Source organism: Schistocerca gregaria, chromosome 8 (assembly GCF_023897955.1).
Source record: "Schistocerca gregaria isolate iqSchGreg1 chromosome 8, iqSchGreg1.2, whole genome shotgun sequence".
NCBI lineage: Eukaryota > Metazoa > Arthropoda > Insecta > Orthoptera > Acrididae > Schistocerca > Schistocerca gregaria.
The window spans coordinates 420,218,127-420,230,776 of record NC_064927.1 but is presented as its reverse complement, the minus strand read 5'-3'; the positions used below and the strand labels follow the sequence as shown (position 1 = coordinate 420,230,776).

At 43.7% G+C, this 12,650-nt stretch overlaps 1 protein-coding gene across 1 annotated transcript in view; it reads right to left on the bottom strand.

Moving 5' to 3' along the window:
* The window catches only part of LOC126284571 (CD2 antigen cytoplasmic tail-binding protein 2 homolog), an 88,504-nt gene that overhangs the window by 61,856 nt on the left and 13,998 nt on the right, over positions 1-12,650 (bottom strand). The window contains exon 2 of the mRNA XM_049983589.1: positions 138-349. Coding sequence (XP_049839546.1) covers positions 138-288 — 151 coding nt within the window. The 5' untranslated portion in view covers positions 289-349. The remainder of the gene's footprint in view (positions 1-137; positions 350-12,650) is intronic.

The window sequence follows — 12,650 nt, the reverse complement described above, 5'->3', positions numbered from 1 at the left end:
AATAAAATAACAGTGTGCCCCTCCCCTTTCTACTGAAATTAGTTTTATACCCAAAAAAACTACATGCCATACAACATTTAAAAGTAAGCAACTAAACAAGCAAACTATAGAGATATGTGAAACTATGTATACTCAACCTTCAATATCATCTTCTGCCATGACATCATAAGTACTTTCTTCAATGTCATCATCATCTTCATCAGAATCAAGTGTATGTTTCTTGTTTCCACTGTCTGGCTTATCTCTCCAGTCCGTTTCCAGTTCCTCTTCCAATTTCGGCTCTGACATTTTGCAGAAAGTCTCACAAACAGGTATGAAACTAATGAAGGTTATAGTCAAGTACAGTAACCTGAAAAAAACATCATTATTGCTTAATCACTCTCATCATCATTGAAATATACTAAGTGTAGCAAGAAGCTAAATTTTTACTAATAATACCAGAGATCGGGAGGGCTCGGTAGTCTTATTACACACTGTCAGTCTGCAAATGAGCTTCCAATATTATATATACCAAATATTGTCTTAGGAGAAGGAGTGGTTTCACATTGCTGTTAACTTTGTGAATACAGTGGTAAGTGTACTCTGCCGAGAATTCACAAACAGAACAAAGTGCACTGTTCATTCCAAGAAGCCTCCCGCAGCACATGACAGATATGCCAAATAGCTGATTTAACTGAACACTTAAAAATGGGTATTTTACTCCTAAAATGTATGACTTGTTTTTTCATAAATTATTTCTCATCAGGAACAGTCGATTATATTATAGTAAACATATAAGTATGACGATAACTTTGTAGAAACATATATTTGTTTTTCTTAGCAGGTCACAACACGCAGAAGGCACCTCTGTATTTAGTTGTGAAGCTAATTCTGTGTTCTTTTTTATCTTTCTATGAAGATAGTTATTCATAACAAATAACTGCCCTCTTGTTTCATGCTACCCTACATCCTCGTAATAAGTAGTTTTCATGCCTTACGGTGTAGATCATGAAATATTGTGTGAATACACAAATGTAATTGTATACTCATTCCTTTACTGAATTAAAGAGACTTCAACACACTTCACACTGTAACAATTTACAATTTATCTTTTGCAACAGACAGATCTGCTCTTTCCATAAAATGAGAACAGAAATTGGCTACTTCTCAAGCTATATTTCATGCTGCTTCAATGACAAAGTGAAGGCATACAACTGAGTGGTCCCCATATACATTCCCTTGTTGCATAATAGATGGAGAAATTAAAATATAAACGGCAAGCTTAGCTGAAAGTTATTTGTTTCTTGTTATATATTTCAAAAGAGAGAGAGAGAGAGAGAGAGAGAGAGAGAGAGAGAGAGAGAGAATTTGTTTTCCACTGAATCTGAGCCAACGTAACATTTCATTTGACGGTAAACTTGCTTTGTCCCACAGCAAAGTTACCTCAAGAACTGCCCTCTGCTATGGATACTGTCTCCTCTGCAAGAAGTAGAGGATCTATCAACACACATCCATTTGACAGTGAGTGGTGTGTCACTGGGAGGCAGGGCAGACAAAATGAGTTCTTCATGGATCTCGATTGTACAAGGCTCATGGAGAACTCACGATATTACACCAAACCACCTAACAAGTATGAGAAGATGTCGTACAACGAAACTGAGCCAGTGAAATACACTTCACTTGATGGTACGCCTGTGGCACAGAAAGGTTAAGGTCAGTTGATTGTCAGTTGTTCAAATGCAGGCGATAGGAAGGATTATGCTGTACAATCTGTCCGTATGCCAGAGGCCTCATTCAACATGTTGAAGAGGCTGCTCCAGCAGCATCTGAGGGCACAGCGTGCAATTAACAACAGATTGTGATACATACTGGGTGGGTGAGTGGATAGATGGGTGGTCGGTTGGGACTAAACAGCAATGTCATCAGTCCATCTTTCAAGGTGTTGTCCTTCTGGAGTTAGTGACATGAACCAGAAATTTTATTGAATTGTGGTAGTATTCAGGAGAGGTAAAACAAGGCACTGAAATCAATATTGACACTGGAGATGAGGAATAATGTAAAGGGAGGTGAAAGTACAATAGTCAGGTCAGTTTGAAGGTCAGAGAGCAAAGGTGAGACAAATAACCATGTCAATAAGAGAGTGTGCACAGTCGAGTGTCCCCTGGGGCTCAGCATATGGTGGAGGGCATCCCTTCCACAACTTTCTCACCCCTGATCCATTATATTCAAAGTGTTAAACATGGGAATAGAAACCAGGTGCCAGAAAAAGGGGTTAACTGCATCGAAAGTAAGAAACAGTTGGCAGAAGTTCCAACAGCTGATTAAAATGCTAGATTTGAGAGTAGAAATCAATTTCTTGGAGTAAACAAAGGTCCCGCTCAACTGTCCTTACTTTGTCCACCAATACTGTAAGCAAAGAATCCAAAAGACTATGCTTGGTGTGGAGAGCGAGGAGGAGGGGCATTCCATCACGACCTGAGCTATTGTCTGTAATGCTCCACAATCACAATGTGAAGGTGGTTCATTATATACAATAAAACTGTAGATAACCAGGTATGACCAATGTGGAGGTAACAAAGAATGGTGAATACCTTCTGGGAGGAATGGTAGAAGTGCATTGCAGCCCTAGACTCTTTGATGGTGCAGAGTTTATTAAAGACAGCAGTAACCCACAGGTGCTGTTTAATTTCTTCAGTGAACAGGTCTTATTTGCATCCTTTAACCTGCTCCTGAGATCGTTAAAGGGAATAATGTGTGATTAATCACTGCTGTAGTCATTTGTCAGTACATTCCCTGGGATACTCACAACTTGGAACCCAAAGAAAGACAACTCAGCATATAGTACGACTAAGGTCAGAAGAAGATCACGAGTATCAAATATCACATGGCGACAAGAGTAACATTGATCTATAGCATAGACATTTGCTCATTGTCATTACAAATCAAAATACAGTTGAGAGAGGTCTGTGTAATACAACGTAAGGTTCTGTCAATGGCTATCAGCTCTGCAGAAAAAAACGCTATATGTTCCTAGCAAAAAATACTGTTTCTGATCAGCACGTGATGTACGGGAATATTCTACACTATTCACAATTTTAGAATCATCAGTGCAAATGACAGGAGCTTCGTGAAACTTCTGGTGAACTGAGAGGAACAGAGGATAAAAGTTTGTGCAGCTGATTGCCCCCTTTGATCCTTGTAGTAGATAATTCTAATTCATGGATAGCATACTAAACAAAGAGAAGCGCGTAATGATACATGGGGAGCTTATTTTAAGGGGGTACTGAGAGGGAGCATCAAAGGGTCGACACACCTGTATGAAAAAAGCATGAGGGTCAACATCCCTGTATGAAAAAAGCTGTCGGTAAGTCATATGATACAGAAATTATTGTGTGGCAACTGCACAAGTGAGAAGGAGTTGGTATCATCAGGAATGAAGAGGTGAGGAGACTGTTTACAGGACTAGTCTGGAAGGAGCCAGTCATCAGTTTACTCCTTGATGTCCCGTGTATAATAATCTCGAAGACAAAGGTGCCACTGAACAATAAACCTGGCAATGATGGTCCAGTCGGGATGAAATGAGGGCCCAGCAAATATTAAATAAAGTAGTGCAATTCACATCTCAAGAGGTGCGTGCAAGGAAGCAGAGAGCTTTAGCTTTTGCATGCAGCTAGTTTTACATAGACAAATGTACGCAGCTATGTCAGAATTTTATCAAATAGGAGCCCCAAAAAGCGGAAGGGACTGCACAGAAACATCTATGCTCTGGGTACCCTCGAGTTTTGGGTCAATACGAACCACGGTACAACAAATACAGATTGGAAGCTATAAAAAAGTGAAAGTTATCAACATATAGCTCGATAATAATCATTAGTCCAGGGCCAACCACAAGTGCAGCAGGGGCGGGTTGCGGGCGGGCCAAGACCCTGCCTGTTTCTCGGAAGTACCGAGAACAGCATTACATTTCAGGTAGCACTGCACTGCGAAATTTTTCAGTTGGCACAGCTCTCCAAGAATTATGCTGTCAGCACTATTCAACCTCTGCTATTTCTTCGTGGTACAAAGAATGTTCACAGGTCGAATGGCTGTTTGCACAAAAAGAGGCAGCTTAGCAATCTATCGTCACAGTCATTCAAAATGAATGGGCGTGTCAGAAGGGAGGTACGAGAGCAATTCGTCTATGTGATGGGTACTGCTTATTTGCTATGAAAGGACATTATAGAACCATGCAGAATGAATGTAAACTTTTAGATGACAATGGAAGGGCAAAAAATTATGACGACTGACTGACAGGATTCTGAAGCACTCTGTGCCAAATTCGCAGGCTTGGAGTAGGCGAAGAAAATGGTTGTACTAATAGTAAAATATCTGAATCCATATGCATTATTCCATAGCAGGTGCAGTCACTTTCAGTGGAATTGAATGAAGAGTATGAAGACTTCATATATTGCTGCAAATTGAATGTCTGGAATGATTTTTCAATTTAAAACTCGCTATTATGAATTTATGGAGGAAAAAAAGAGTGAAGGAACGAAAACTAGGACATCCTAAATGGACTGCACATTTTGCATTTTAAGTGGACTTTACTGTGAATTGCCCACAGTAACGCACTGCAAGGTAACTTCTTTCTGATTTGAAGGGGATGTATTTAAAAAGAAAATCACGTAGTAGAAGGGACACATTCTGACAAAGAATGCCATAAAAGAAAACATGAGGTCTGAAGAATTCACAGTGGCCTTCAACGAATCACAAGGATAGTTTCATAATGATTTTGAGGACAGTGTCAATCTTACATCTGTTTCCACGCTGTTTTTGAGATCGTTTGCCATTTCAGTTGAAAGTGGCCCTGTGCATATGCAAATGTAACTGATTGACCTGCAACGTAATTCCAGTTTTAATGACAAATATTTTTATGTTAAAACTGTCCAGGACATCTACATCGCTTTCCTCAGGTACAGTTTCGAAGTCTCCATAAAGAGGTAGCAAAATTGCTACAATATTTCAATTGACATATTTGTGTGAAAGACCTTTAACAGATTATGCAACTAAATAAGTAATGATTACGTGGTAACTCGAGTGTGAAACACACTGAAATTGCCTGTGTCTGCCCGTATGCCGACAGTTTGTACCTGACAAAAATTATAATATGTCTTCAGCACACCAAAAATAATTAAATACTACTGAAAACTCGCTTTATTTTTGACCCATGTTGTTGGAAATGTGAAATATAAAAGCAAATAGCATGCAGTATGACTGCAGAGCCATTTAGATGTGGCACATTCACAGTTTTCCTCTCTCCCCCTCCTCGCACTCAGACAGCAAGGCATGGTGGTGAGGGAAATGTGAAGCAAGGCTGTGCAATTTGGCACTCGTGTCCAGGCAAGGCACCCAAGCCAAAATCTTGGCCATCCCTGCACTAGTCCGAAAGAGGCACTAGCCCTTTGGTGGAGATGATTAAGTGTAATAATCAGCACACCCCCACGGAGCCAAGAGGGACATTGTTCTCCGGGATCCATTTGAAGCTGAACATAGTAGTACCAACTCTAACCTAAAAAAGTGGGTGTCGTAAAAACTGATGATTAAACATAGGATGGGAGCCTTGAAAATCCTAGTCAGGGAGAAGAAGTAAAATATGATGACACAGAGTCAAGTCATATGCCTTACATGTATTTTTTAAACCTGCAATGAAAAAGGGTATAGATAAAGTCTGTTGCACAATATTAGAAATACCATCATGAAGGAGGAGACCCAAAACAGCTGTTGATCTTTGGTGGCCCCATACACTTTGTAACTTGGCCCTGGTATGGAGTGACATATATCTTCAAGGGGGAAGACTTAGTCCTCGCGGCATTCCCTTTTACTGCATTTTAATTACGTAGCAAGCCTCTCTCTCTCTCTCTCTCTCTCTCTCTCTCTCTCTCTCTCTCTCTCTCTCTCTCTCTCTCTGTGTGTGTGTGTGTGTGTGTGTGTGTGTGTGTGTGTGTGTGTGTGTGTGTGTGTGTGTGTGTGTGTGGGCGCGTGCGAGCGCGCGCGCCCGTTTTGGGATCTTATGGGTACCCAACGGCGAGGTTATCAGCGCCCTGACACTTCTTAAAACAAATTACTGTAGAGAAGGAATAAAACTGTCATACACGCATGCACTCGAAATGACCACACAGTTACTCTGTCTCATGTGCGCTAAGACCAATGAGGAGGAAAGATAGTTAATTAAGAAATTAAAATAGAAGGAAAATAGAACACAGAAGAGCTAAAAGAAAAGCACAGGGAAATGTGACTGGCTGACCACTTACAAAAAACTTGGGTGAGCCAGCCAGCCAGCCTGTTGACACATTAAAAACATCTCCCCAAAATCTTGTTAGAAATGTTGGACAATTCACAAAACTTTAAAACACGAACCACATTACATAAAATAAACTAAAGATCCGCCTGCAAAATAAAATGCAGTCCAATAAAATGGGCGCACCGTATCCGCACATCACAACATCACACATTGGAAAGTCCTCTGGCTGGAGTAAAAATCCATGTGTCATAGGGCTGTGGTCTATGTGAAGACGAGTAAGAAGGACCTCGTCCCATCAACATGGCTGGAAGGAAGTACTCCATGGCCGAGTTGTGGGCTTGACGACACGATGCTTGTTGTCGGCCACTTGTCTTTCCACTGACACAGGACTTTATTGGACTTTATTCCTCAACAGCAAGGTGAGAGCATGCAGGGGGATAGCACACCGAAAGACCTGACGATCACGACACGACTCCTTGGCTGCTCGATCTGCCCTTTCGTTCCCCGCAATTCCCATGTGCCCTGTTACCCAGCAGAAAGACAGCTCCTTCCCCAGTTGCTTTAGTTGGAGGAGGGAGTCCTGGATATTCTGGATTACTTTCTCTGCTGGGTACAAACGTTGAAGAGAGTAAAGGGCATACAAAGAATCTGAACAGACGAGAAATCTAACACTGGGAGAATTTCTCATCTGCTCCAGTGCCCGCAAGATTGCATATAATTCTGCGTTGAAGACGGTACATTCAGGACGCAGTCTGAAGCGAGGATACGATCCGGGAAAACAACAGAGCAACCAATGGAGCCACCCTGGTTAGACCCATCCGTAAAAACAGCTACATGGTTGCAGTACTCAAGATAAAACGGCAGAAAATACTGTATTAAAAACAAAAGCAGAAGTGCTATCTCTCCAGTACTGCACCAAATCTAAAATCACTCTGGGCCTTTTCAGTAACCAGGGCTGCAGACAGTCAAAACCCTGGATTTGAGGTCGGACTGGCACCACACCGAGTGACTCCAACACACACTGCACACGGACCCCAAATGGCATTGTGGCTTGTGGAAGGCGTTCCAGATGTGGACGAACAACAGCATGGTGTGGGGGTGAAGTTGGAGCTGCAAGGAACTTACACACTTGTCTCACCATGAGGAGCTGGTGCCGGTTGGTAAGTGGCAGTTCCCCTGCCTCAGCACAGAGACTGGGTATGGAACTGGTCTGATAAGCACCTGTGGCCAGCCGAATCCTCTCATTTTGCACAGCATCAATTATCTGCAAATAAGTGGGCCTCGCTGACCCATACACCGTACACCTGTAGTCCAGCAGCGAATGCACAAAAACCAGATAAAACTGGAGGAGATGTGCCCTGTCCGCTCAACAAGATCTGCAGCTAAGGCACTCCATGATGGTGGCTTCTGTTCCAACAACACACCATACAGTAGGTGAATGCAGATGGGGAAGTGGTAGCTGGAATGGAGGTCATCAATGAAATAACAGTGAAAAGAGGCAGTGACGACTGGAGAGTAGAGGATAGGTCAATGGCTGAAAATGACCCAGTAGCAACACAGAAATGAGTCTGAGTACTAGTGTAGATGCACAGCTCTCGAGATGTAAGGAGGCTCTCCAAGACTCGACCCTGAGGGCGAGTAGAGGTTGAGCCCCACAGGACATGATGGGGACTGAAGTCTCCCAAGAGGAGAAATGACCGGAGGAGTTGTTCCACGAGATCTGTGAGAGCCTCAGAGTGTACTGCATTAAGTGGAGGTAAGTAAAGAGACCAAACTGTAAGTATCTGATGTGCATGAATTTCAACTGCAACTGTGTGCAGGTTAGTATCCGGGGGAGAGGAGAGGAGTGGTGCCTATTATTGACGAACATGCAACCCCTCCTTTGGCCCTTTCCCCAGTCATGTCATCCTTGCGATATAGTGTACAGCCCCTTAGTACAGAAGCATCAGATACTTTTAAATGTGTTTCCTCTAAACATAAGCACGGGTGATGCTGCTGTGTTAGGAGTTTCATTTCCTTCATATGTGTCCTAAATCCATTCATGTTCCACTGTATAATGGGAGCCATCTATCAGCGTGGTAGTACTTTCATCCTGACTTTCTGCCAGGGAGGGAGCCCACAATGAGTGGAGCCTCAGTTCTGGAGTGAGACGATTGCTCCAGTCCGACATCAACCTCTACTGCCTCTGAAGAAGATTCGAGAGAGACGTCAGATAGAATGACATCGACATCGTGCGGACTGTGTACTGCCTGTCTCCTTCAGCAGGTGATTCTTCGACTTCAATTTTGATTTTTTTGTCTGAGACAGCTTTGGAGCCACTACCTCAGAAGTGGTAGGGGGTGTAGCTGTGCTGGGCAGTGGAGGGGCAGGAAGGTCCACAATGTCAACAACCAAGGCCTTGCTTGACGTTTGGGGGGGGGGGGGGGGGGGGGGAGCTTCAAAGGAACTGCAGGAGCACATGTGCATTGACATATGCAGGTGCTAAGGATGATAGTAGCAACCTCCATTTGTGTAGCAGCATCCGTTTTTAGGACTGGCTGTTTCAGAACAGAAGAAAAGGATGCAGCAAATGTGGGTGACTACAAGGATTTGTACAGCTTCTTGGCTTCACCATACGGGATGTGCTTTGCCGTTTTGATCTCCTGGATCTTCCGCTCCTCAAGGAAAACTCTGCAGTCCCTGCTCCACACAGGGTGATCCGCAGAGCAGTTGACATACTTTGGAGCAGAGGAGCAACCAACTCCCTCATTGGTGGCTTTACCACGTTTCCTGCAAATGGCTTCTCATTTACAGCCCAGAGTAGTGTGTTCCAAGTGCTGGCATTTAAAAAACCGCATTGGATTTGGGTAATAAAGTTGTACATTGAGACGTAGGAAACCTGTATTCACATGCTCTGGTAGTCAGACTCTTTTATCCTCACGATAAAAGAGTCTGACTTTATGAGATCGCCATCTACCTGTTTCATAACATGTTGCATGTCGACAATGCCTTCCTAGGCCATTCAGCTTTCGGTTAATTTCAGTAGTCAACTAGATCCCAGCAAGTGATAACACCTTTGCTATAGTTCAAGGTCTTTTGCAATTCAGTTTCTATCGCATACTCTCTGAGGTATTGGGCTTTCTGAAGGTTCTTGATTGGTTGGGAGATAGATGTTTCAACCAACAGGATCCCATTGCGGAAGTGCTTAACAGATTTTAAAGTGCCAGCAATGCCTTCTAACCTTTTCTGTATGTAAAATGGCAAAACTTTTTCAAAATTCCCCTCTTTTCTTTTAGGTATAAGAAACACATGCATGCATTCTGTTACTAGTGACTGAATCAGGAGGACTGGCTACATGAGCCCTCTTGTTAGGCTGGGTGTCGGCACCTTCCAGTGGCCCACTCTTTCCACTGGGAGGGGGCAAAGAAAATTTCAGAGGATCCATTTTGGTCCCATGAGCAGTTAGGGAAATAAGGGTCCACTCAGAGCCCCATGTGCCCAATACAACTGAGGTGTGGCAGGTTCCCCAGATGTTGCCCATTAATGACTGTTTCACCTCAACAGCCATGCATCCCATCAGTGCGCAGCACACCTTGATGTTGAGGATTTTTTTATGGAGGTTTATTCCGTCCTCACAATCTGGGCAGTCAAGCCTAGATCCCCATTCCCCGAGAAACACAATGTTCCATTGCAGTGCCGCACAGCAGTAGCTGAAGCATGCCCAGAGCTTATGATGACAGAGGACTGGCAGTGCTTACCAGTCCCCAGTTCAGGAGCCGCAGGGTCGCCAAGCCCGTACCCGGCAAATGAATGCCGAGCCCCTGACAGCAGCAAGCCTTTGCACGGAGCTGCTTAAAAGTGATGATGGTGGTGTGTGAAGGATTTCACTTGAGATGTCGTGGGGTCTTTAAAGGTTCTGAATAGCTGTTGCAATATCTTTGGCCCACCACGGTACCAACTGTTGATGTAGGGAGTCCGTAGAGAGGGACAGCAGTTGCAGTGGCACAAGGGATCACAATGAGAAGTCTCCCATGAAGTCATTGGTTGGAATTTATTGAATTAATGTGAATTTTTTGACATCAGCTGTATTAGATATAGAAGTACCACCTATTAGTGATATGAAAATTTATCATTGGTGCAATGTGAGAGAGGAGGGACCAAGACAATGGCAAAGGTACACAACTGCCAACTGGTCCTCAGGAGAGCCCAAAATGCCAACCGATCCATCGCACAGCGACAAGGAATCACAGGATCACCCGAAAGTGATCACTACCACAAAAACTGACATACAGTGACCACGAATCCTAAGATTAATAGCTGAAATAGTGTCACGTGTAGCACTGAAGTGAATAGGGGTACCATCGCTGAGGCGACAGAGGTCAAGATAAAAAAGAAACAGGCCAAAAAGAAGGCCCCTACCAGACAAAATGGTACTTTCCCACAGGAGGGAAAGGTCTCTAGAAGAGGGAAGCGTTCCAAAGGATTGGAAAAGGGCACAGGTCATCCCCGTTCTCAAGAAGGGACGTCGAACAGATGTGCAGAACTATAGACCTATATCTCTAACGTCGATCAGTTGTAGAATTTTGGAACACGTATTATGTTCGAGTATAATGTCTTTTCTGGAGACTAGAAATCTACTCTGTAGGAATCAGCATGGGTTTCGAAAAAGACGATCGTGTGAAACCCAGCTCGCGCTATTCGTCCACGAGACTCAGAGGGCCTTAGACACGGGTTCACAGGTAGATGCCGTGTTTCTTGACTTCCGCAAGGCGTTTGACACAGTTCCCCATAGTCGTTTAATGAACAAAGTAAGAGCATACGGACTATCAGATCAATTGTGTGATTGGATTGAGGAGTTCCTAGATAACAGAACGCAGCACGTCATTCTCAATGGAGAGAAGTCTTCCGAAGTAAGAGTGATTTCAGGTGTGCCGCAGGGGAGTGTCATAGGACCGTTGCTATTCACAATATACATAAATGACCTGGTGGATGACATCGGAAGTTCACTGAGGCTTTTTGCAGATGATGCTGTGGTGTATCGAGAGGTTGCAACAATGGAAAATTGTACTGAAATGCAGGAGGATCTGCAGCGAATTGACGCATGGTGCACGGAATGGCAATTGAATCTCAATGTAGCGAAGTGTAATGTGATGCGAATACATAGAAAGATAGGTCCCTTATCATTTAGCTACAAAATAGCAGGTCAGCAACTGGAAGCAGTTAATTCCATAAATTATCTGGGAGTACGCATTAGGAGTGATTTAAAATGGAATGATCATATAAAGTTGATCGTCGGTAAAGCAGATGCCAGACTGAGATTCATTGGAAGAATCCTAAGGAAATGCAATCCGACAACAAAGGAAGTAGGTTACAGTACGCTTGTTCGCCCAATGCTTGAATACTGCTCAGCAGTGTGGGATCCGCACCAGGTAGGGTTGATAGAAGAGATAGAGAAGATCCAACGGAGAGCAGCGCGCTTCGTTACAGGATCATTTAGTAATTGCGAAAGCGTTACGGAGATGATAGATAAACTCCAGTGGAAGACTCTGCAGGAGAGACGCTCAGTAGCTCGGTACGGGCTTTTGTTGAAGTTTCGAGAACATACCTTCACCGAAGAGTCAAGCAGTATATTGCTCCCTCCTACGTATATCTCGCGAAGAGACCATGAGGATAAAATCAGAGAGATTAGAGCCCACACAGAAGCATACCGACAATCCTTCTTTCCACGTACAATACGAGACTGGAATAGAAGGGAGAACCGATAGAGGTACTCAGGGTACCCTCCGCCACACACCGTCAGGTGGCTTGCGGAGTACGGATGTAGATGTAGATGTAGATGTAGAGGGTGGCGGTGCAGTGAAGTACCAAAGTAGGAGAAAGGGAGGTAGGCAGGTGAGGCAGAGTGTTGCTGGATTCAAATGATGATCTCTAAAGTATGGTAGTGCCATGCCAGGAAGTAAATGAAGGTTGCAAACAGTGACTGCTGGGATCGTTCACACTCTTACTGCTATTACTTCCATTGTGGTACAGAGGGGATTCCACTCACTAACAGAATCTGTGCGAACCAACACGTGCCCCTCCAGATGATCTCTCAGGGCCATCACATTTCTGACACAATGCACAATAACCTCAAAGGACTGGATGATAATCATCAGTAAAATGCATTTCTTGGAGAGCAACACTGACCGCAGTTGAGGAGATTATTTGTTGCACTTCTGGCAGGTGACAATATCTTTTGCAGTTCCATTGACTTGTATGTTACAAGTGCCCTGGTTAGGTATTAAGCAGCCAAGAGGACAGGTCACTTTCCAGGATCACTGTCTGTCACTCCAGGTATGGAACAACGTTGACAAACATACATTTAGGTTCCAAATGTGTGAGGGATTTGGTGTCTCAGAGGTCAATCTGACAG